Raw genomic sequence first — 25,713 nt, forward strand, 5'->3', positions numbered from 1 at the left:
GTTGTAGCTCAGGTCCAGCTTTCTCAGATGTGAGGGGTTAGACTTCAGAGCTGAGAGCAGATAAGAACAGCTGATCTCTGACAATCTGCAGAGACCTACGCTGAATAAACACCAAATAATGTTTATCTATGCATGGTGGTGTAATGTTCTCTACATGTACTTAATGTAGCAATCATAATCTGTTCATCTACATGTCTGCAGGATTTACTGGGAACCATGTGTAATTTCATACTTAAAATAATTATTAGATCTCAGATTTAAATGCTGAAAACAGCTCTTCCCACTCTCATGAGGACTAATTTGTACCCTATAGAGATAAAAGAGATTGTATTCTCTGACAAAAACCATCGTGATCTCTTTAAGCTCAGAGCATTCAGATGAATGTGAATATTTCTGGTAGTAGGTATGGCTAAAGGCCCTTCTGGTCATTTTGCATTTTTCACCTCCTACTTACTGACTTATTATCCTTTTTGAAAGACACTTTTAAAACTTTGACAGAATCACTAACTTTCACTTGTGCCTCCTGAGAAAGAACATCAGAAACTGATGTTTATTTCCTAAAGTTACAAAACCTTGGTATGGAAGGAATTAGGTATAGGCCTAAAGAAAAGTGCAGAGCAGGTAGATTCAGATGAAGAGTTATGAATGAAACTGCATAAATTGTTAACATGGAGTTCAGAGTAAGATAGCATTCTTGTTACACTGCAGTGATTTTAGAGTCTCTCTGTTTGTTATCGTGTATTCCTTTAGCATTTATCAGCCTTTATTCTGCAGTAACTTCCTTACCAACACACTCAGCCCTGTAATCCAACCCCGGACTCCGCCTACAGGCTCACGTTTGATCCTAAACAGATATAAATCACCCTGTCAAGTCTAACATAGCTGTGAGCTACACACAGTCACAGTCACAGATAAGCCGTGTGATTTCCCATAAATGTAGGGGGAGGGAGGGGCAAAACAAACTGAGCATGAGAGCAGGCAGAAAACTTTGGTTCAGACATTTTTAGCGGACAGAGAATAGAAGGAATCCACCGACTGTGACTGGGGTAAGATTTAATCCAACATTTTTATGATTTCTCCTCTAAAGTCTCTGAGTTCTCTCTGTAAATTCACACAATTTTAAATGAAGTAAACAGTCAGATAGTGTACATGCTGTGTCTGACTGACCTAATTCTTCTCTCTGTGTGTGTGTGTGTGTGTGTGTGTGTGCACCCCCTCCTTCCTGTCCTCTCACTGCTAGATCAGAACAAACTGTTTTTCCACTTTCTTGTGTCCTGTGCTAACAGTCCCTGTTACTGTTCTACTTCTCAGACTGAACATGAACATGAGCTCAGAGGAAGAGGAGAATGGGGCAGAGGCTATGCCAGCAGAGCAGTCTGAAGATTCTGCTGTTGACTTCATGAACCAACCTGGAGCCTCAGACACAGAGTAAGGAAACATTCTCATAAACCACAGCTGTGAATCAGAGAGCAGGGAGAGCTTCTAGTAAAGAGCTGCTTAGAAAACTGTCCAAGCAGAGTTCAACATGGATTCTGAGGCAGAAACTTATGGTGACACCACTACAGATTTAAATAGATGAATGTGATTGGTCAGAGTTATACCAGCTGACTGACAGTCAAATGTAATTGGTCACAGTTATACCAGCTGACTGATGGTCAAATGTGATTGGTCAGAGTTATACCAGCTGACTGATGGTCAAATGTGATTGGTCAGAGTTATACCAGCTGACTGATGGTCAAATGTGATTGGTCAGAGTTATACCAGCTGACTGATGGTCAATTTTTTTTTAAGTTTCCGCAAACTAAATGTCAAAGGTAAAGATGAGTGAAGAGTTGGTGCTGTGAGATGGGATTATAAGACAGCCGAGCTTTGAAAACATCTTATGAATGAATCATTGAGGACAAAAGTATTTTAGTCAACCCTTCTTATTTGAACCACGTTGGTGTTTTTCATCCAGTGGGCAGAGAGCAACATCTCCTGCACCCAGCTGTGTGTCCATGAAGAGGGATTGGTCCAGAGAGGAACCAATAGCCTTTGGTAATGGACCTAGACCCCCAGACACAAGGTAAGAGAAAAATCACATTTACATGTTAACCATTTCCTGTCAAATCATTTGTTTTCCTTTCAGTCTGTACTAATCAAAAACCATCCCTGTGGTATATGATGTTTTCCTTTTGTTAAATAGGAATATATATATAGGCTTTAAATATCATCTAATATTATTTAAGCAGATCAGTATATATTAGCTGTAAATTTTGGTCAATATAATCTGTAAATATCAATCTATATCATCAGTAAATATTGGCCTATATCACGTCTTCATTGTACATGCATAAATATAATGATATTGCACATGCCCCTCCCGGCAAAGACTACAAAAGCACTAAATCTTCATACTCCGAAAAACAATCAAACTAATCAATCCATACACACTCAATCATCATAAAAGTTGAGGGAAGGTAAGGTGCATCAGTATAAAGTGCATCAGTATAAAGTACATCAGTTAAAAGTGCATCAATGTAAAGTATATCAGTGTAAAGTGCATCAGTATGAAGTTCATCAGTATAAAAGTGAATCAGTATAAGGTTCATCAGTATGAAGTTCATCAGCATAAAAGTTCATCAGTATAAAGTGCATCAGAATAAAGTGCATCAGTGTAAAGTTCATCAGTATAAAGTACATCAGTATAAAGTGCATTAGTATAAAGTGCATCAGTATGAATTTCATCAGTATAAAAGTGAATCAGTATAAAAGTGAATCAGTATAAAGTGCAACAGTATAAAAGTTCATCAGTATAAAGTGCATCAGAATAAAGTGCATCAGTGTAAAGTTCATCAGTGTAAAGTACACCAGTATAAAGTGCATCAGTATAAAGTACATCAGTTAAAAGTGCATCAATGTAAAGTATATCAGTGTAAAGTTCATCAGTATAAAGTTCATCAGTATAAAGTTCATCAGTATAAAAGTTCATCAGTATAAAGTTCATCAGTACAAAGTGCATCAGTATAAAGTGCATCAGTATAAAGTGCATCAGTATGAAGTTCATCAGTATAAAAGTGAATCATTATAAAAGTGAATCAGTATAAAGTGCAACAGTATAAAAGTTCATCAGTATAAAGTGCATCAGAATAAACTACATCAGTGTAAAGTACATCAGTGTAAAGTACATCAGTGTAAAGTGCATCAGTGTAAAGTTCATCAGTGTAAAGTGCATCAGTGTAAAGTGCATCAGTGTAAAGTTCATCAGTGTAAAGTACACCAGTATAAAAGTGTATCAGTATAAAGTTCATCAGTATAAAGTTCATCAGTATAAAAGTTCATCAGTGTAAAGTTTATCAGTACAAAATACATCAGTTTAAAAGTTAATCGTCATAGAAGTGCATCAGTTTAAATTTCATCAGTATAAATTTCATCAGCATAAAGTTCATCAGTATGAAAGTAAATCAGTATAAAGTTCATCAGTATGAAAGTAAATCAGTATAAAGTTCATCAGTATGAAAGTAAATCAGTATAAAGTTCATCAGTATAAAGTTCATCAGTATAAAAGTTCATCAGTATAAGGTTTATCAGTATAAAAGTTCATCAGTATAAAGTTCATCAGTATAAGGTTTATCAGTATAAAAGTTCATCAGTATAAAGTTCATCAGTATAAGGTTTATCAGGATAAAAGTTCATCAGTATAAAAGTTCATCAGTATAAAGTTCATCAGTATAAAGTTCATCAGTATAAAAGTTCATCAGTATAAAGTTCATCAGTATAAAGTTCATCAGTATAAAAGTGCATCAGTATAAAGTTCATCAGTATGAAAGTAAATCAGTATTAAAGTTCATCAGTATAAAGTTCATCAGTATAAAAGTTCATCAGTATAAAAGTGCATCAGTATAAAGTTCATCAGTATAAAAGTGCATCAGTATAAAGTTCATCAGTATGAAAGTAAATCAGTATTAAAGTTCATCAGTATAAAGTTCATCAGTATAAAGTGCATCAGTATAAAAGTGCATCAGTATAAAGTGCATCAGTATAAAGTGCATCAGTATAAAAGTGCATCAGTATAAAAGTTCATCAGTATAAAAGTTCAGCAGTATAAAGATCATCAGTATAAAGTTCATCAGTATAAAATTCATCAGTATAAAGTTCATCAGTATAAAGTTCATCAGTATAAAAGTTCATCAGTATAAAGTTCATCAGTACAAAGTGCATCAGTATAAAGTGCATCAGTATAAAGTGCATCAGTATAAAGTTCATCAGTATAAAAGTGAATCATTATAAAAGTGAATCAGTATAAAGTGCATCAGTATAAAAGTGCATCAGTATAAAGTGCATCAGTATAAAAGTGCATCAGTATAAAAGTTCATCAGTATAAAAGTTCAGCAGTATAAAGATCATCAGTATAAAGTTCATCAGTATAAAATTCATCAGTATAAAGTTCATCAGTATAAAGTTCATCAGTATAAAAGTTCATCAGTATAAAGTGCATCAGAATAAACTACATCAGTTTAAAAGTTAATCGTCATAGAAGTGCATCAGTTTAAATTTCATCAGTATAAAGTTCATCAGTATAAAGTTCATCAGTATAAAAGTGCATCAGTATAAAGTTCATCCGTATAAATGCATCAGTATAAAGTTCATCAGTATAAAAGTTCATCAGTATAAAGTTCATCAGTATAAAAGTTCATCAGTGTAAAGTTTATCAGTACAAAATACATCAGTTTAAAAGTTAATCGTCATAGAAGTGCATCAGTTTAAATTTCATCAGTATAAAGTTCATCAGTATAAAGTTCATCAGTATAAAAGTGCATCAGTATAAAGTTCATCCGTATAAATGCATCAGTATAAAGTTCATCAGTATAAAAGTTCATCAGTATGGAAGTTCATCAGTATAAAAGTTCATCTGTATAAAAGTTCATCAGTATAAAAGTTCATCAGTATAAAGTTCATCAGTACAAAAGTTCATCAATATAAAAGTTCATCAGTATAAAGTTCATCAGTACAAAAGTTCATCAGTACAAAAGTGCATCAGAATAAATTTCATCAGTATAAAGTTCATCCGTATAAAAGTTCATAGGTATAAAAGTGCATCAGTATAAAAGTTCATCAGTGTAAAGTGCATCAGTATAAAGTTCATCAGTATGAAAGTTCATCAGTTTAAATTTCATCAGTATAAATATCATCAGTATAAAGTTTATCAGTATAAAGTTCATCAGTGTAAAGTTCATCAGTATAAAGTGCATCAGTATAAATTTCATCAGTATAAAGTTCATCCGTATAAATGCATCAGTATAAAGTTCATCAGTATAAAAGTTCATCAGTATGGAAGTTCATCAGTATAAAAGCTCATCAGTATAAAGTTCATCAGTATAAAAGTTCATCAGTACAGGGTGCATCAGTATAAATTTCAACAGTATAAAGTTCATCTGTATAAAAATTTAACCAGTACAAAAGTTCATCAGTATAAAAGTGCATAAGTATAAATTTCATCAGTTTAAAAGTTCATCAGTATAAAGTTCATCAGTTTAAAGTTTATCAGTATAAAAGTTCATCAGTATAAAGTTCATCAGTATAAAGTTTATCAGTATAAAAGTGCATCAGAATAAAGTTCATCCGTATAAAAGTTCATCGGTATAAAAGTTCATCAGTGTAAAATACATCAGTATAAAGTACATAAGTATAAAGTGCATTAGTATAAAGTACATCAGTATAAAGTTCATCAGTATAAAAGTTCATCAGTATAAAGTTCATCCGTATAAAAGTTCATCAGTATAAAGTTCATCAGTGCAAAGTACATCAGTATAAAGTACATTAGTATAAAGTACATCAGTATAAAGTTCATCAGTATAAAGTTCATCAGTATAAAGTTCATCAGTATAAAAGTTTATCAGTATAAAGTTCATCAGTATAAAAGTTTATCAGTATAAAAGTTCATCAGTATAAAGTTCATCAGTATAAAAGTTCATCAGTGTAGAGGTCAACAGTATAAAGTGCATCAGTATAAAGTTCATCAGTATAAAAGTACATCAGTATAAAGTTCATCAGTATAAAAGTTCATCAGTGTAAAGGTCATCAGTATAAAGTTCATCAGTATAAAGTTCATCAGTATAAAAGTTCATCAATATAAAAATTTATCAGTATAAAAGTACATCAGTTTAAAAGTGCATCAGTATAAAAGTTCATCAGTTTAAAGTGCATCAGTATAAAAGTTCATCAGAATAAATTTGATCAGTATAAATTTCATCAGTATAAAGTTCATCAGTATAAAAGTACATCAGTTTAAAAGTGCATCAGTATAAAAGTTCATCAGTTTAAAGTGCATCAGTATAAAGTTCATCAGTATAAAGTTCATCAGTATAAAAGTTCATCAGTATAAATTTCATCAGTATAAAGTTCATCAGTATTAAATTTCATCAGTATAAAAGTTCATCAGTATAAAGTGCATCAGTATAAAGTTCATCAGTATAAAAGTGCATCAGTATAAAAGTTCATCAGTATAAAAATGCATCAGTATAAAAGTTCATCAGTATAAAAGTGCATCAGTATAAAAGTTCATCAGTATAAAGTTCATCAGTATAAAAGTTCATCAGTATAAAAGTGCATCAGTATAAAAGTTCATCAGTATAAAGTTCATCAGTATAAAAGTTCATCAGTATAAAGTTCATCAGTTTAAAAGTGCATCAGTTTAAAAGTGCATCAGTATAAAAGTTTATATAAAAGTAAATATCAGCTAAAATCATCTGTAAAATCATCTTTTATCATCTGTTAATATCAGCTAAAATCATCTGTAAAATCATCTTTTATCATCTGTTAATATCAGCTCAAATCATCTGTAAATGTTGTCTTATGTCAGCTGTAAATTTTGGCCTAAATAAGCTTTGATTATTGGCTTATGTCAGCTGTAATATTATAACCTTTATCAGCTGTAATTATCAGCATTCAGTTTTAGGTCTGAACCAAATGAGTATATTAACATTAATATCATTATCAGCAAAAAATAAATGGTAAGAAAAAAAATCCAATTTTGTGCATTTCTGTGGATTTTGGTTTATTCCTGGAGAGCTTGGTCTATCCATTTACCGCTTTGACCAAAATAATGAGGCTGTTCCTGGAGAAGTAAGTCAAAATTTTACTCTTTTACACTCTTTCACAGAGTAAACTGTGGCTCTCTTTCAGGATCAGTAACCTACATATCCATTCATTTAAATAAAAGCGCGCATGTGCCTGTCCTCCACGGGATTTTTGATAGTTTGCCTCTTGAAGCATGCCTGATTTCTCTAGTCCTTTGTCTTTGTTCAGTCATACCGTATGTTTTGTTCCAGACTGCACCATTTCTCATCGAATACGTTAAGTTTCCATTCATTTTGGCCTTGATTCTCATGAAAGTGGTGGTGATGGCTTCCAATGGTTGGCCAGTTAAGAACCACTGATTTAGAGAACATCTTTATGAGACAGAAGCATTTAGGCTTGTGTCCTTCATCAGGGTCATCAAGAACCAGACTACACACATAGTCTACCAACTTGGACATACATATCAACTAAAACAAGACAATTATAGCCCTCAATTGGTCATAATTTGTGAGCCCTCTATTCTCTTGATCAGTGATACTCAACGTGTGGCTCCAGAGCCACGTGTGGCTCTTTAATGTCTAAATTTGAAATATTATTCCCCCGGAAAACCATAGAAAAGGGAAACTTTGACCTCAGAAATGATCCATTGCAATTTGTTTCCCACCCTTCTACAGTAGGCTCAAATTGTCAGTCTAAATTGTCAACCTTTATTTTGTGTTTGTATATTTCCATTGCCCTTATTTACAGTTTTTTGGTCTGTTTTTTACCCTTTTTGCCTCTTTTCCCCACCTTTTTGCCCTTTTTTAAACCAGTTTTTGTCTCTTTTATCCTCCTTTTCGCAAATTGCATTTTTTCCCCTTTTTTTCCCATTTATGTGCCTCTTGCCATTACACGTCATTTTTTCCCATTTTCCCCACCTTTTTGCTGCTTTTGCCAATTTTAGTCATTTTCCACCCATTTTTGTCGTGTTTTGGCAGCTTTTTACCATTATTGCCACCTGTTAGTCAGTTTTGTCATGTCTCAACTATTTCTGCCACATTTTTGTCACTTTTCACCCAGTTTTTGCCATTTTCTGCCTATTTTACCCCTGTTCACACATTTTCGGTCACTTTTTTTTGCAGCTTTTTGACCTTTTTTGACAGCTTTAGCTAACTTTTATTGCCACTTTTCATCACTTAGATTGTGGCTCTTGCAAAGGTATTTTCAACAGTTTGGCTCTGTGGTTCAGTAACTCTGCTCTAGACTGTTGATGTGAGGCGACACGCTTCAGACCTGACTGTTAACATACACACCTACATGAAACTGTTGCCATGACATAACCCAGACACAGCTGAAACAAAGTCTGAAGTCAGTCTGTCTACCATGTTGATGTTGATTATGTTTGATTTCCATCCAGCGGACAGAGACCAGGGTCTACGGTAGCCAGCTGTCTGTCTGTGAAGAGTGATTCATCCAGAATACAACCTATAGATTTCAAAAGACTTGGACTCCAAGACACAACGTAAGAGAGATATCCAACACATTATCATCTCCATTTCCATGTTAAGCATTTCTTCTCAGGTGTTGATTTTTGCAGGTGTGAGTCCAGCAGACACGGAGCAGATTTGCTTGTGTCTATGAATACTTGTTAGTCCAGTGATCCAGAAAAAGCTGCCTAATGGCTCAGCCTCTTTGTGGCACCTGTACACACGTGTGCAAAATAATTAATGAAAACAAGTTTTATATTTTCAGCATCATTCAACGACCATGTATGAATATATAATATCATATATGTCTCCATAGAGAGAGGAAGAGGAATCATCATATGGAGGAGCAGCCGTTCTGCTGTGCTGCATGTCAGAACGTCCTGAAGGATCCAGTCTCTACCAGCTGTGGACACTGGTTCTGCAGAGAGTGTATCTCCTTATACTGGGACCAGTCTGGTTCACCAGGAGACTCTTCCTGTCCCCAGTGTGGGAAAAGATCCAGAAGAGGACACGAACTGGAGACAGCCGGTCAGACCAGCTCTGAGCAAAGTAAGACTGAACACCTGTGTGCTTCTGTCATCAGACAGGCTCTATAAGGAGATGGGTTTCTAGATTTTTTTTTAGAGTCAGCAGTCTGAGGTACCCACAGGTGGTAGGAAGGGCATTGTACAGAGCTTGGTCTTTTAGCCAGAGTCAAGATTTCTTGGGAAGGTTTAAAAGGAAGGAGTTTGTTGGGTTTGGCAGGGGGGTTACTTAGATGAATGTCGGCTCTGTGAAAAGACAGGTATGACAGTTCCACTGGAACGACCTTGTGGTCACACACCAGGGTCTTCAACTTGGAGGGGGTCAGGGTCAGATTAATGCATTGGTTAAAGGAGCTCAGTTGCAGTGTGACAAGAGGAGGATTTGGCATAGAAATAAAATGTAATGAGAAGGTTGTATATAACTAATATAAAAGATGAACTTGGGTTTGTGGAAGTCTAGAGTTGTGGGAAAGTATTTGCTTCTTCTTGAGAGCCTATTGTTGGCATATTTGTCACACTTGAACATTTCAGATCATTGATTAAATTCTGACAGACATAGATAAGCTGTATTTTATAATGAAGATTTCATTTATTAAGAGAAAAAAAGCCATGCAAACCTACATGGCACCATGTGAAAAAATCATTGCCCCCTAAACCTAATAACTGGTTTTCCAACTGCAAACAAGCATTTTTGAAAACTGCCAATAAGTCTTAACATCGCTGGGAGGAATGTTGTCCCACTCTTCATCAAAGAAAAGTTTCAATTCAGCCACATTGGAGGTTTTCCAGCATTAACGGAAGGTTTAAGGTCATGCTACAACATCTCAGTCAGATCTAAGTCCAGACTTTGACTATACTGCTCCAGAACCTTCATTTACTTTTTAGTCCATTCAGAGGTGGACTTGCTGGTGTGTTTGGCCTCCAGCATGACCTCAAGCTGGAGCTCACTTAAGTTATTACTTACGTGAGCTCCAGCTTGAGGTCATGAACTGATTCTTATTCAGGATTTTCTAGTAGAGAGTAGAATTCATGGTTCTAGTGGTCCAGGTCCTGGTCCAGACCATCACACGACCACCATCATATTTGACTGTTAGACTGATGCTCTTCTGATGAAACACTGAGTCAGGTTGACTCCGGATGGAACTTTTGTCTGGTCAGTCCTCAGAATATTTCCCAGAAGTCTTGGGGATCATCAGGATGTTTTAGTCAAATGTGAGACGAGTCTTTGTTCTTTTTTGCTCAGCAGTGGTTTTGGCCTTGGAACTGTCCCATGATGCTGTTGTTGCCCAGTCTCTTTCTGATGGTTGAGTCATGAACTCTTACCTTAACTGAGTCAGTCAAGCCTGCAGGTCTTTAGATGTTGTTCTGGGATCTTCTGGGACCTCCTGGATGAGTTGTTCATGCACTCTTGGGGGCTCTATTTTTGTAGACCAGGCACAGGCGCAGCGCAGCACACCTGCCCTGCGCCGCACCTGCACCGTGCCAACGGGGTGTGTCCAGGGCATTTTGCAATTTTCGTGTGCGTCGCAGTCTGGCGCAGCACGGCGCACCCACGCCTCCATCCCTCCCCCCGGCGCAAGTGGCAAAGAGGGAGGAGAGAAGGCGTGAGTGGGTTTAACACAGCCGAGTGTAATCTTCACCAATCAAATGAACGCCTCTCCTCGCCTTTAAATGCGCTGCGGGCAAGGCGCAGTGCCAATTTCACCTCGCCACCACCATGGATGAAGACAGCAGCTGCAGCTCCAGGCAGCCAAACTTCTCCCAGGAGGAAACTGATGTGCTGGTCCAGGAGGTCCAAGCTCGCAGTACCAGAATATATGGTAATGCTAATAGACCTCCACGGGCTGATGATGCAAAAACTGCTTGGGAGGAAGTTACTAATATTGTCAATCAAGTTTGCCCAGATATTCTGAGAACCGCTGCCCAATGTAAAAAATGGTTCAATGATGTAAGGAGAAGGGCCAAAAAAAAGCTGTCAGAGCAAAGAAGGCACACAGTGGCCACTGGGCTGCGCATCAGAGGCCACGATGCGCGTCACCGTGTGGACCACCTCTGTTCCTGTGTCATGAATAGGAGTACAAAATTAAGTGACAGTTACATTAAACACAGCAGCAGGCTAATCCAGGCATCATGCTTGTGATCCACCTGCATTCCTGCTCTGTCATGGCCAAATAGAAGAACCTTTGGTGATATATTCTCTCCTGGTATCTCCTCCTCATCCTCCTTGCAATAATGTACTCCATCTTTTTAGATCACGTTAAGAATAAAGATTAAAACAGAGAAATATGGGCAATCACAGGTAAATCCTTAAGACACTGACTGACTTACATTTATTCAGCGAGCGTCTCTCTCTTTTTTCTTTTCTTTTGAATTTCATGAGATGAGAGAAGCCGAATATATACTCCGTATCGGATGCCGTGGCTGTTTGTGGTTGGCTGAGAGATGTGAGCTGGCTAGTTTTTATCACTCCCAGCTGCCATCAGGTTGAGTTTCAATTACGCGTGACAAACATCTTTGATCTGACATCAGATGTGACGGGACAGTTTATATAGATACAAATGTATATGCTGGTTCAGACGGTTCCATTAAATAGTGGTTGCTGTGATTGTTTATTGCATTGAAATGTGTCTGACACTCTGGAAACCTGCCTGTGAGGTTTTGGTGACGTGTGCGCACTGCACGCCTGTCAGCCAAATTACCACTATACCGGGCGTGCTTTGCCTGTGCCGAGAATAGACCAGGTTGGAGCTGGTGGGCCTTCCGCGCAGTGTTTTGGCACGAAATTGTCACTGCGCCAAGCTGAATCTGTCGACACCTCCCCCTGGTGCGCCGCCACACCCATCTCGGTGCAGCCCGGTCTACCAAATTGCCAAATTGGCTGTGCACGGTGGTGTGCCGGACAAAATTACTACTGCGTGGGGTGCACCACACTCCACCACCCTGCACCACCCCGCCCTGTGCAATGAAATTAGAGCCCTTGGAGTCATTTTGGTAGGCCAGCCACTCCTGGGAAGGTTCACTACTGCTCCAAATTTTCTCTGTTTGTGGATAATGGCTCTCAGTATGGTTGTCTGGAGTCCAAAAGCCCTAGAAATGTCTTTGTAACCCTTTCCAGACTGCTTGAGTGGAGAGTCCTCATTCAGTACTGAACTGACCACAGGTCGGTGCTGAGTTTCTGTGAGGCACAGAAGGAAAATTTTCCAAGATATTTTCATCTGAACTGCTTTTTCTGTTCTTGATTATTATTATTATTTTTTTTTTAATGTTGTCAATCAATATAATGATGAGTCCATTTCTTTGTTTGGGTTCATTATTTTTTTCTCTTTTCAGTGAGAGGTGGTCTTCAGGAGGTTTTGGAGGAACATAAGATCAGTCTGAGGAGGAGATGTGAACGTGTGACTGAAGGAACTGATGAAGCAGGAAGTAGAACTCTCCTCAACAGGATCTACACTGAGCTCTACATCACAGAGGGACAGAGTGAAGAGGTCAACAGCCAACATGAGGTCAGACAGCTAGAGACAGCTTCCAAGAAGATCATCCATGAAACACCAATCCAGTACCATGAGATCTTTAAAGCGCTCCCTGACCAACACAAACCCATCAGAGTGGTTCTGACCAACGGTGTGGCTGGTGTTGGGAAAACCTTCACGGTGCAGAAGTTCACTCTGGACTGGGCAGAGGGCTTGGAAAACCAGGACATCAGTCTGCTGATTCTGCTTTCATTCAGAGAGCTGAACTTGATCAGAGATGAGCGCTACAGTCTTCTGGAGCTGCTCCGTGTTTTCCATCCAACGTTCCAGAAGGTCAGAGCAGAGATGCTGGCTGTCTGTAAACTTTTGTTCATCTTTGACGGCCTGGATGAAAGCAGACTGTGGTTGGATTTCAGCATCAGTGAGGCTGTGTCTGATGTCACACAGAAGTCATCAGTTAATGTGCTGTTAATAAACCTCATCAAGGGGAATCTGCTTCCCTCAGCTCTCATCTGGATAACTTCTCGACCTGCAGCAGCCAATCAGATCTCTCCTTCATGTGTGGACAGGCTGGCAGAAGTCCGAGGCTTCACTGACCCCCAGAAGGAGGAGTACTTCAGGAGGAGGTGTGATGAAGATGTGTCCAGCAGAATAATCTCTCACATCAAGACATCCAGGAGCCTCCACATCATGTGTCTGATCCCAGTCTTCTGCTGGATCACTGCTACAGTTCTGGAGAACATGATGAGCACGGAGCAGAGAGGAGAGCTGCCCAAGACCCTGACAGACATGTACTCACACTTCCTGTTGGTTCAGACCAAGAGGAAGAGGCAGAAGTATGATGGGGGACATGAGAGCAGTCCACAGCAGCTGATGGAGGCTGAGAGAGAAGTTCTTCTGAAGCTGGGGAGGCTGGCGTTTGAACATCTGGAGAACGGAAACATCATGTTCTATGAAGAAGACCTGGAGCGCTGTGGTCTGGGTGTCACAGAGGCCTCAGTGTTCTCAGGAGTTTGCACAGAGATCTTCAAAAGAGAGAGTGTGATCTTCCAGAAAACAGTTTACAGCTTTGTTCATCTGAGTGTTCAGGAGTTTCTGGCTGCAGTCTACATGCTCCACTGTTTCACCACCAGGAACACAGCAGTACTGGAGGAGTTTCTAGGAAAAAAACAAAAAAACTTAACGCTTGATGTCTTCCTCAATAAAGTAATGATGACATCCTTAAAGAGTAAAAATGGCCACCTGGACCTGTTTGTTCGTTTCCTTCATGGACTGTGTCTGGAGTCAAACCAGAGACTCTTAGGAGGTCTGCGGGGTCAGATAGACAACAGTCCAGAAATGATCCAAAGAATCATTGACAACCTGAAGAAGATGAACAGGTTTGATATCTCTCCTGACAGAAGCATCAACATCTTCCACTGTCTGATGGAGATGAATGATCTCTCAGTACATCAGGAGATCCAAGACTTCTTGAAGTCAGAGAACAAGTCAAAGCAGAAACTCTCTGAGATCCAGTGCTCTGCTGTGGCCTACATGCTGCAGATGTCAGAGGAGGTTCTGGATGAGTTGGACCTGAAACTGTACAATACAACACATGAAGGACGACTGAGACTGATTCCAGCTGTGAGGAACTGCAGGAAGGCTAAGTAAGTCCAGGTTTGATGAGCATTATGATTTATGTTCTTTTAGTAAAACAGTTCTGAACAACAATATGGTTCATGCTGTTCTCAGAAACGTGATCTACTTGTTGATGTTTACAGAGGTTACCTTGATTTTACACATTTAGTTCCAGCTGTGTGTCCTGAGTTCTTTCAGAAAATGATTATTCTTCTTCATTACACCATGTTCCACATTATTATGCAAATGAAATTTTTCTCTTATTTTCCTAAATATTAATGCAAATGAGCATAATTCAAATGTTTTTGAACAAACTTCATAATGACAACCTTTTTTTTTTAAATTAAAACCTCAAAATGCACTGTTCTACATTATTCTGCACAACAGAGTTTTAAAAGATTTTATTGGTTGTAAAGAAGTGAAAATGTTCATTTGTTGAATCTGCAGCATCAGGGGGTCATATTTACTGAAATCAAAGCTATTTCAATCAAAAACATCTGAACAGGACAAGTTCCATGTTAACATAGGAGCCCTTCTCTGATATCACCTTCACTATTCTTGCATCCATTGAACTTGTGAGTTTTTGGAGAGTTTCTGCTTGAATTTCTTTGCAGGATGTCAGAATATCCTCCCAGAGCTGCTGTTTTGATGTGAACTGCCTCCCACCCTCATAGATCTTTAGCTTGAGGATGCTCCAAAGGTTCTCAGTAGGGTTAAAGGTCAGGGGAGGATGGGGGCCACACCATGAGTTTCTCTCCTTTTATGCCCATAGCAGCCAATGACACAGAGGGATTCTTTGCAGCATGAGATGGTTCATTGTCATGCATGAAGATCATTTTGCTACAGAAGGCACGGTTATTCTTTTTGTACCATGGAAGAAAGTGGTCAGTCAGAAACTCTCGATACTTTGCTGAGGTCATTTTCACACCTTCAGGGATCCTAAAGGGGCTCACCAGATCTATCCTCATGAATCTGGCCCAAACATGACTCCGCCCCCTCCTTGTTGACGTCACAGCCTTGTTGGGACATGGTGGCCATCCACTACTCCTCCATCTGGACCATCCAGGGTTGCACGGCACTCATCAGTCAACAAGACTGTTTGAAAATGAGTCTTCATGTATTTCTGGGCCCACTGCAACCATTTCTGCTTGTGAGCATTGGTTAGGGGGGGCTGAATAGTAGGTTTATACACGACTGCAAGCCTCTGGAGGATCCTACACCTTGAGGTTGGTGGGACTCCAGAGGCACCAGCAGCTTCAAATACCTGTTTGCTGCTTTGTAATGGTATTTAGCATCTGCTCTCTTAATCTGATGAATTAGTCCGTCAGAAACCTTCCTCATTATGCCTTTATCTGCAGGAACCCGTCTGTGCTCTGAATCAGACACACATTTCTTCACAGTACAGTGATCACGCTGAAGTTTTCCTGAAATATCTCATGTTTTCATCCCTTGTCCAAGGCATTGCACTATTTGACACTTTTCAGCAGCAGAGATCCTTTTTCTTTCCCGTATTGCTGAAACCTGTGGCCTGCTTAATAATGTGGAATGTCCTTCTTAAGGAGTTTTCCTTTAATTGGGCTCACCTGGCAAACTAATGATCACAGGTGTCTGAGATTGATTTCAGTGATCCAAAGAGCCAGAGGCGATGGTAGGCATAAAACTCTACTGGGCACAGGCCCCCTACTATATCCTCACCACTTGAGATATTAATGAAAGTATTAACACATTTATTTTAACAATTATGAACACTTTGAGCATGGCAGCAAAAGTATATATGACATAAGTCAGAACTCAGGATCAGGATCAGGGCCGGTTTTAGCCATTTTGGTGCCCTAGGTGAACTTACAAATATGTGGTTACAGATGTATATTTCTTAAAAACTGCAGAAATATTAATAGTAATGTTTTTATTTGTTTGGTAGCATGTGCTTTTAAGCTTTTTCAAAGTAAAAAAAAAACATCTGATTTGGTTTTTTTCAGTTTGGCAACAAGAATGAAATTTCCATGTTGTGATCAGCAGGGTCAGTCTGTTTATCAAAATCTAAGCTAGTTCATTTTACATTCATCAGTAATCAGAGATAACGTACCTTTACCAAAGTTAAAGATTCAGGGCTTTGGGGAAAACATTAGGGGCACAGACCCCACAAGCCCCCCCATGGCTCCACCTCTGAATGATAAATGTATCCACCACACAGGATTTACACATCACATCAGCACAGTGTCAGAAACGTAGGGTTATAAACACATTAGAAAACAACTGATTACAGACATATTTCAAGAGCACCTGCAGCAGTTTTTAAGGAGAATTATCCTGTTAGCTCTACTAAAAGAACCAAGTTAGAGGGCTGTGCTGGGATCAGGTCTGAATTTAATTTTTGCTGGCACTGAAACTGTTTAAGTTAATAAACAGGGAACAGTCTAATGCCTTAAATGCACACAGAAGCTTTAATGCTCCTCATAGCGCTGCAGACATACAGTATGAGCGTCTCCACTGCTCTGATGTGTCTCATGATGCACAGGAAGGGACGGCACAGAGATACTGAGCCATCACACTGTTATTCGAGGGGAAATCCCTTCTATCCATAAAAAATGGGCCTCTTTTCATAAAGCGTTTAATTTATGGACAAGGACAGGGACAGAAAGGGGCAAACAGAGTAAAAACGAACTCTCTGTAGGAGCTGACTGAAGTACGCTGCACTTTCTGGCACTCGCGAACAATGATCAGGAAAATAATTCCACCTACAGCTTAAAAACAAAGGATGTGTACATAAAGCTTTAAATTTAACCCTGACATTACTCTTATTAATATAACCAGGGCTAAATAAGTCCGGGCTGTCAGCTGTTATGGCTGACGAGGATGGTAGTTTTCTTTCCTGCTTCATTCAGTGAGAAAACTTTGATTAGAACAGTGTAAAACCTTATTTTTCAAGGGCAGTGCTTAAGTGAACGTAATATTATCATTTGTTAAACTGAACGCAGCTTCTGTCAGTCCGTGTTTTACATGGATGGTCAGACTTTAGAAGGAATTGGACACGCACGTTGTGGGTGCAGGTGGGAGGGATGACACACTGCACAAGCAGGTGTTAATGGTCAGGAAATCAGGAGGAATGGGCAGGTAGGGTGATAGCTGTAACTGCAGGACTTCATCTCTACACCCTGCCTATTGAGAGCTGTGTGAATGAGGACAAAGAAACCTTTCTTCTCTCAATGTCTTGCTGGGCTCCCAGTGTGTGTGTGCTGGGGGTGTGCATGGAGAGAGAGAGCGGCGAGGTGAGGCTTGACAGTTTCACGAACGAGGGGCACAGAAGTTAGAGGAGTGCAGGAGTTGATGACGCCTATATGCCTATGCCCAGAACCGGACCTGCTCTCAATGGCCAGTCCGCCCCGATACACAGTTTATTTATAGTGGGGCACATGCCCCAGTAAAGGGGGTCTGGCGACGCCCCTGCAAAGAGCCCTGAGACACAACAACATCCATGAGTTTAACTGAAAAACAACAATTTTAATGTTTATGACACTAAAATCCAATTTGCATAATAATGTGGAACATTAATGTATTTTTCATGTGTTTCATAGACTTTCTAACAGTGCTCTGTTGGAGGCTCACTGTGCTGTTGTGGCCTCAGCTCTGAAGACCAACCCCTCACATCTCAGAGAGCTGGAGCTGCAGGACATGACCCTGCAGGATCCAGGAGTGGAGCTGCTTCATGCTGGACTGGAGAGTCCAAACTGCAGACTGGAGGCTCTGAGGTCAGATCATGGGTTTAAGCTGTGAGGCCTGTGTATGAAGTATTTGCTCAGCATTTTTCTGTATTTTCATAATCTCAGAGGTAGACTTTTGTTGCTGTATGTTATCTTAACGACAGCGTCGTTAAAACATACATCAAACCATTTTACTTTCCATCATTTTATTATTCTGTCTTTAATATTTCTAACATAGTAATGAAATATAATGTTTTTAGACACATTCAATTCATAAATCACCCCTTTCTAAGATGATATTTCTACAAGGATTCTGAAGATATGAGTTTTAATGGCATGGAGTGAAAAGATAAACACAGCAGTCTGATAAAATGTCCATCCTCAGCTGAGATTAGCAGGCTGTGATTCATCCGTGCGACTATGATGCATGAAAATTATTGTGGATAATTTCCAGAGAATTATGTTGATACAAAATCTATCAGCTGAACACATCTTTTGTATGTTCTTTCCTCAGATTTATCCGCTGCTATTTGTCAGAGAGCAGCTGTTCTTCTCTGGCCTCAGCTCTGAAGTCCAACCCCTCCCATCTGAGAGAGCTGGCTCTGGTTAACAGCAAACTGCAGGATTCAGGAATGGAGCTGCTGTGTGTCTTTCTGCAGAGTTCACACTGTAAACTTGAGTCTCTGAGGTCAGCATCCCAGTCATGCCTCTTCACCGTTTAGACAACAAGTTCATGTGGAAATTGCAGGATCATATGATGACATCTGAACAACATATAAAGAAGCAGCCTTTCAGGGAATGCATCACTTTGTCCTTTTTAAAAAAAACTTATGCAAATCATTTTGGTGGAACAAATCTGTTTTAGAGGAAAGAGCATGATTTTAATTTCTGTTCAGTTTTGTAAGATATTTGTGTCATTGTTACAAAGTTGGTGAGTGAGATGTGTTTTTGTTCATTTGGGTAAAAAAAGCTGTAAATCCAGGTGTGAATTCAGTACTTTCATTATAATTTCTTCTTTATTCAGACTGAATTGCTGCAGGTTGACAGAGAACAGTTGTTCTTCTCTGGCCTCATCTCTGACGTCCATTGCCTCCCATATGAGAGAGCTAGACCTGAGTGACAACAAGCTTCAGGATTCAGGAGTGGAGCTGCTGTGTGGGTTTCTGCAGAATCAAAACTGCAGACTGGAGATGCTCAGGTGAGATACCTTTGCTTTGTTCCTCCTTGAGAGCTGTGCTGCTGTTAAAACCCTCAGGAACAACAAATACTTGAAAAATCCTAAAATCCTGTCTAAAAGTTAAAACTAACTTTAGCCTCTATGCCGCTCACAACCACGACTGCAGTCCTGAGTCCAGTGAAGAGTCTGTGCAGCAGCTGCCTCAGATGTCATTTTTGGTTTTAATAAAACACCTTAATGACCTAAGACATTAGTTCCCAACCTAGGGCTCGGGCACCCCAAAGAGGGCTCGGGCGCGCCAAGGATCTCGGGGGGGGGGGCATGAGACCCTGTCTGCTCTGAGGTTGTCAAACATAGATGTACAAATATATTTTGTAAGAATCATGATTAGAAACATGATGTCTTAAGGCCAACTTAAAAGTTTTGTATAAAAATGAAGAGAATCTGTAATTTTTAAGCAAAAAAGTTTACACTTTTTAGATACAGATAGACAATTTATTGTCATTGCATTGTAAAAACACAACAAAATTACATTTGGCAGTCTCCTCTGTAGCAGCAAACACAGGGGTCCAACCAGTGGTTTGAAATCTGCAGCGACACGTCCATCCTGCTGGTGTGGGAGCAGACATCCAGGAGAAAGAAGCTTGGTATGACAGGTTTGTGTGGGGCCGCTCTTAGCCTAGCCTGCAGCCCGGCTTGCCTGCCCCACTTCCACCTTCTCGCACAACACCATCTCTTCCTCCTCCCCACTGGCTGTAGGTGTTGTGCTGCTCTGTGTCCTTCTCCTTTCAGTCTCTGAGTCTCCTTCAGGAAAGATGTAAGCTCCATGGGCATGCTGTCAGTTCTGGTGTGTGTAGGGCTTTGTTTTGCTGCTAGTGATGAAGCGCTGGGCCACTGCGTTCGTATGTCCCACCCCATGCTACCTCAGTAGGTAGCATTCAGTAGTTTCCGGCTGATCAGGCAGTGTTCTGTGGCAGTTTCTGGCAGTTGTTGTTAGCCTTTAAGCTAGCCAGGAGTTGTAGTTGAGACTGAGGTCTTCTTTTCACCTTTTTGGGTTTTTTCTTGATGGAAATTTCCCGTTCTTTCTCTTAAAGGTGTCCTGGACCATCCATCTTCTTTGTTTTCACAGGTTTCAACAAATGTTGTCAACTTAATTATGAAAAAACACTACAAATACAAGAAAAAGCTCAAGAGTGCATCTTTCTTGCTGCCAACTGCTCTCATTGCCCCCAACCAGAGCAGAACTATTTTGGGGAAAATTATATTTTAAAGTTGTTTATTTTCCAGAAAAAAACCCTCTGGATTTTAAAGTTTAAAGTAGGAAATTTACGAGACGATATTGAAATTTCGAGTTAAGGAAGTCTTTAATTTTGTCGATAGAAACTCAAAAATGTCAAATTTTAAAATTCTGCAATACAATTTAAAATCGTGTTTAGACAAAAAATGTACAAGTAACCAAACTGAAAATATTGGTTGAATTTTTGACTTTATAATCAAAAAAACACTAAGTTTTGGTTTCACTTACAATAACAAACTAAATGTCTACTTTTTTCTTGTAACCAAGCAACTTTTTAAACTTGAGAATTTAGAGGTTTTATTGAAACATGACTAAATCCTCTTTACTGTTTTTTCAAGAGTTGTCCGGTAGTAATAACGGAAAGTTTCTGCATTGATTTTTGAGTATGTGGACCTTTTATGTTCAGATTTTGTCAAGAAAAACAATTGAAATTGATTTGATTTTTCCAAGGGGGTCCTGGGAGGCGTAGCTTTTCAAGTAGGGGGGGCCTACTTGGAAAACAGGTTGGGAACTCCTGACCTAATAGATAGTTGGATTGTGGTCCAAGCAAAGACGAAAGAAAGTGATAGAAATCAGATACAGTAAGTTGTAGAACCAACTGCTGAATGAAAGCACAATGACAGAGGATGCAAAAACAAACACACACGGAGTTTTAAATTTAAGAAAAATCATGAAGTACTAAATCAGTAAATCAATCCCAATTAAGTTCTCAGATGTTGGCATGCATGGATTAGGATCACAACACTGTGCACATTTTGACACCATCACACATCAGTCATCTGAATTTTTATCTTTTATTTCTATTTCAGATTGAGTCGCTGCAGTTTGTCGGAGGTCAGCTGTTCCTCTCTGGCCTCAGCTCTGAAGTCTAACCCCGCCCACCTGAGACACCTGGACCTGAGCTACAACAGTGACCTGAAGGATTCAGGCATCACGCTGCTGTGTGAATTCCTGCGGAGTCCAGACTGCAGACTGGAGACACTGGGGTCAGTTCACTGGTTGTAGCTTATATTAGTAAATAATGAAATTTAAATGTACTATTTATGTTTTGTTCTGTTAGCATCTTCACATTTGTGTAAAATCACTCCACATTCTTTACCTGATGGATCACATTTCATTTTTATGTGTGGGTAAATCTTATGACATGAACTTTTAGGGGAATTCCATTCTTAAAAAAATTTGGGTAGTTTCTTGTCCCATGTTTGCTGCTGATGCTATTTTTCTTTGCTTCTTTAACCCATGTTTTCCTCATTTTAATTGCTTTCCAACACTTTTACCGACCATTTTCTGTTGCCACTTTTAGACAGTTTTTGCCACTTTATAACTTCTTTTCATCATTTTTACAGCCCATTTTTGCCACTATTAGACTAATTTTTGCCAATTTAAGCCAGATTTTGCCACTTTAGACCTATTTTGCTTCTCTTGCCTCACCTTTCACTACATATTTCTGCTAGCTTTTTCCACTTATAACCTATTTTCACCACTTTTTGAAACTGCTTTTTGTCATTTTTAAATGCCCATGATTATTTTCCCCTTAAAGTTATTTCTATTCCCTCTCCTTTGGGCTCTTGTATCCTGACAGTTGTGCACATCATGTCTTGGCTATGAAGTCTAACATTGCTTTCCATATCGTTAAGTTTAGTGTGCCCATCCACACTGTTAACATTACAAATTCAAAGGGAATTCTGTTTAAAGAAAATGAGTTAACATTTTAGAAATGCTATATTTTACTAGAACGTGAATAAATAAAATGTAGTGTTTGTTGCTTTAATAAGAGAGGTTATAATTCAGGTTAAACATAAAATATTGGTATCATAGATTGACTTTACAATGGATCATGGTTTTTCTGACCTCCATGGGCCCCCTGTTTGGCTGGGCCCCAGAAAGTTCTCCCCTTTAACCCCCTTATGGGTGGCCTTGCCTGCATGAAAAAGAACCTCTGCTTGCTTCCAGGATTGACTGTTTAACTTGGTGAGTTATAGTCAACCATGATTCATCAGCTATCTTTGATATCCCTGTCCCACTCTTCCTTACTCTGCACTGGCTTATACTGCTTTTATCACAGCATGAGCTACGTTTCTGTCAGTTTTAAGTTGTGTGTAAGTCCTCACCCTATGATGTAAAACTGCTGATTTTCTGCCATCATAGTGACCGTTGTTCATCACATGTGAATCAGCAGGTAAAGGTGTGTTTAGTTCAGTCAAATAGAGGGATTAATTCAGACACAGCTATCCTTCTTCATCATTTTGCTCTCTTCAGATTGAGGTGGTGCAGTTTGTCAGGGATGAGCTGTTCTTCTCTGGCCTCAGCTCTGAAGTCCAACCCTGGCCATCTTAAAGAGCTGGAGCTGAGGGGAAATGGGCTGAAGGATTCAGGAGTGGAGCCACTGTGGGAGTTCTTGAAGAGTCCAAACTGGAGACTGGAGACTCTGAGGTCAGTATTTAGTCTTCCTCAGTAAACCCTTTTCAAATCACAATGTTCATGTACTGTGCCGTGAAAAAGTATTTGCCCTCTCTGTGATTTCTGATTTTTTTTTTTGCATGTTTATAACACTGTAATGTTTCATATCATCAAACCAATTTTTATATTTCACAAAGAGAAACCACGTAAATAGAAAATGCAGTGTCTGAATGACTATTTAGTTTTTTTCAGGGGGAAAAAAATCCAAACCTATCTGGCCATGTGTGAAAAAGTAATTAGTTTTTGGAAAGCTGAGTTCAGTTTCACTGGCCACACCCAGGCCTGATTACTGCCAGAATGAAGAAATCCCTGAAATAGAAGCTGTTAGTAAAAGTGAAGTAGACAAGCTCTCAGAAAGAAACGCATGATGCCACCATCCAAAGAAACTCAAGAACAAATGAGAAACAAAGTGACTGAAATCTATCAGTCTGGAAAAGGTTACAAAACATTTCCAAGGCTTTGGGACTCCAGAGCACCACGGTCAGAGCCATTATCCAAAAATGGAGAAAACTGGGAACAGTGGTGAACCTTCCCAGGAGTGGTCGGCCAACCAAAATGACTCCAAGAGTGCATAAACGACTCATCCAGGAGGTAACAGAAGAACCCAGAACCACATCCAAAGACTTGCAGGTCTCACTGGCCTCAGTTAAGGTCAGAGTTCATGACTCAACCATCAGAAAGACACTGGGCAACAATGGCATCATGGGAGAGTTCCAAGGTCAAAACCACTGCTGACAAAAAAGAACACATTTGCCAAGAAACATCCTGATGATCCCCAAGACTTCTGGAGAAATATTCTGTGGAATGAACCAGAAAAGAGTAGAACTTTCTGGAAGGTGTGCTTCCCGTTACATCTGGAGTAAAAAAACAACAGCATTTCATAAAAAGAACATCATACCAACAGCTGAACATGGTGGTGGCAGTGCGATGGTCTGGACCAGGACTTGGACCACTTGCTGTGATTGATGGAACTATGAATTCTGCTGTCTACCAGAAAATCCTGAAGGCCAATGTCCGGCTATCAGTATGTGCCATCAAGCTCAAGCACTCTTGGGTTATGCAGCAGGACAATGACCCGAAACATACCAGTGAGTCCACCTCTGGATGGCTCACATTAAACTAAATGAAGGTTTTGGAGTGGCCAAGTCAAAGTCCGGACTTAAATCCAACTGAGATGCTGTGGTGTGACCTTAAGCAGGCAGTTCCTGCTGGAAACCCTCCAATATGGCTGAGTTAAAACAATTCTGTGAAGAAGAGTGGGACAACATTCCTCCACAGCGATGAGAAAGACTCATCAGCAGTGATCACAAAAGCTTGATTTCAGTTACTGCTGCCAAGGGAGGAACAACCAGTTATTATGTTCAGGGGGAGATTACTTTTTCACACAGGGACGGATAGGTTTGGACTTTTTTCCCCCTTTTAAAATAAAATAATCATTCAAACACTGCATTTCTATTTACTTGGGTTGTCTTTGTGAAATATAAAAATTGGTTTGATGATCCGAAACATTTAAGTGTGATAAATATGCAAAAAGTCAGACATCAGAAAGGGGGCTAATACTTGTTTATGGTACTGTATATTGATGCTACGTGAAATGATTTACATCATGTGTGATCTGTCTTCTTCTCTTATTAGTTGGCGTGATTGATATCCATCAGTGTGAGGGGTCAGAACGATGAGCTGCTTCCTGCTGGTGTAGAGGATGAAGCTCCACTGTCAGAAACTACAGCTGAGTCCAGAGTCGAGCCTGAGCGTTCCTCCTGACCTGACAGAGTATCAGCGGAGTTAATCGAATGCTCGGCTCCCACTCCATCCTTCTACACTCTGCAAGACCTACTCCACAAGGGAACTGGATTTATTTGGACTTTTTTTTTTATTTTCTTTCAGTTTACTAAACCAAAACCACCCACCACTAATTTATATTTATGACTATGATACACTGAAGTGTTTAAAAAAAGCTTAATACATTCTGTCATGGCTCCCTCTTGTTGAAAAATGGAGGGTGAAAGGTCATTTCAGCATTAGATTTCTAATTTATACTTATACTTTCTTTTATAACAGACAACAAAAGTTTTTAGTTCACACCTTTACATGGTTGGATGGAATGCTTCCGTTTTCGTCAGAAGTGTCACCTGATGGTGGTGTGACGTGTCCTTATCAGCTGATGTTACGGATCATGACGTGATAAGGACACGTCACACCACCATCAGGTGACACTTCTGACAAAGACGGAAGCATTCTGTCCAAACATATAAAGGTATGAACTAAAAACTTTTATATAATGATAATAATAATAACTTTATTTGTATAGCTCTTTAAAAACATGGGTTTACAAAGTGCTTTGACATGTGCAGAAGCAAGCAGAAAAACAAAGCAACAAACCCAGACAGAAGACAAGAAGACAGAATGTGACATGCAGACATCATCAGCAGAATCCAAACACTTAAAGAAACACTTTTTTGTCTGTTATAGAAGAAAGTATAAGTATGTCATTAAGCATAGACATAATGAACCTAATTTATTTTGATGTTGACATGAAAAGCAGCTTTAAGCCAGCAGGCACCAGACCACCTGACCACTCTCTAAAGCCAGGCTATTCAATTGGAGGTCCTGGGGCCAGATCAGGCCCCCAAGGTCATTTTTAGTGGCCCTTTTAAGATTCAGTATGTAGAATTTCCACCCTAGAAAAAATCTACATTTATTCAAAAAGTGAACATTCCTATATTATATAATTTTTAACTTAGGTCTTACAGTGTCTCAGCTATTTCCTAAACCTCTTTCTCTATTCTAGTTCTGAGCATTGCTCCTTTAATGCAGGACTCTGGTTGTACCGGCCAGGAAGTTAGGCTATACAGCATAACAGGTGGGTACAGTTTCTCCCCAGGATTGAACAAGTTTTTGGTAAAAATGGGCCACAAAATAATGTTGCCTCAAATTAACAC

At 39.4% G+C, this 25,713-nt stretch overlaps 1 protein-coding gene across 1 annotated transcript; it reads left to right on the forward strand.

Moving 5' to 3' along the window:
- Positions 1–906: 906 nt before the first annotated feature.
- On the forward strand, positions 907–24,885 carry LOC121527494 (NACHT, LRR and PYD domains-containing protein 12-like). The gene is made up of 12 exons (XM_041814482.1): positions 907–1,046; positions 1,312–1,428; positions 1,958–2,065; positions 8,456–8,560; positions 8,842–9,074; positions 12,380–14,165; positions 17,712–17,885; positions 18,352–18,525; positions 18,862–19,035; positions 21,121–21,297; positions 22,571–22,744; positions 24,407–24,885. Exons 2-12 carry the CDS (start codon positions 1,319–1,321, stop codon positions 24,417–24,419), a joined length of 3,228 nt encoding a protein of 1,075 aa, XP_041670416.1. The 5' UTR covers positions 907–1,046; positions 1,312–1,318; the 3' UTR covers positions 24,420–24,885.
- The last annotated feature ends 828 nt before the right edge of the window (positions 24,886–25,713 follow it).

This window comes from Cheilinus undulatus, linkage group 19, assembly GCF_018320785.1.
Source record: "Cheilinus undulatus linkage group 19, ASM1832078v1, whole genome shotgun sequence".
Taxonomy (NCBI): domain Eukaryota; kingdom Metazoa; phylum Chordata; class Actinopteri; order Labriformes; family Labridae; genus Cheilinus; species Cheilinus undulatus.

Excerpts from the sequence above, each read along its gene's own strand:
- LOC121527494 (XM_041814482.1), top strand. The coding sequence starts at position 1,319 with ATGAACATGAGCTCAGAGGAAGAGGAGAATGGGGCAGAGGCTATGCCA. Across the intron at positions 18,526-18,861 it reads TGTAAACTTGAGTCTCTGAG|ACTGAATTGCTGCAGGTTGA; the intron begins GTCAGCATCCCA and ends TTCTTTATTCAG. Across the intron at positions 21,298-22,570 it reads TGCAGACTGGAGACACTGGG|ATTGAGGTGGTGCAGTTTGT; the intron begins GTCAGTTCACTG and ends TGCTCTCTTCAG.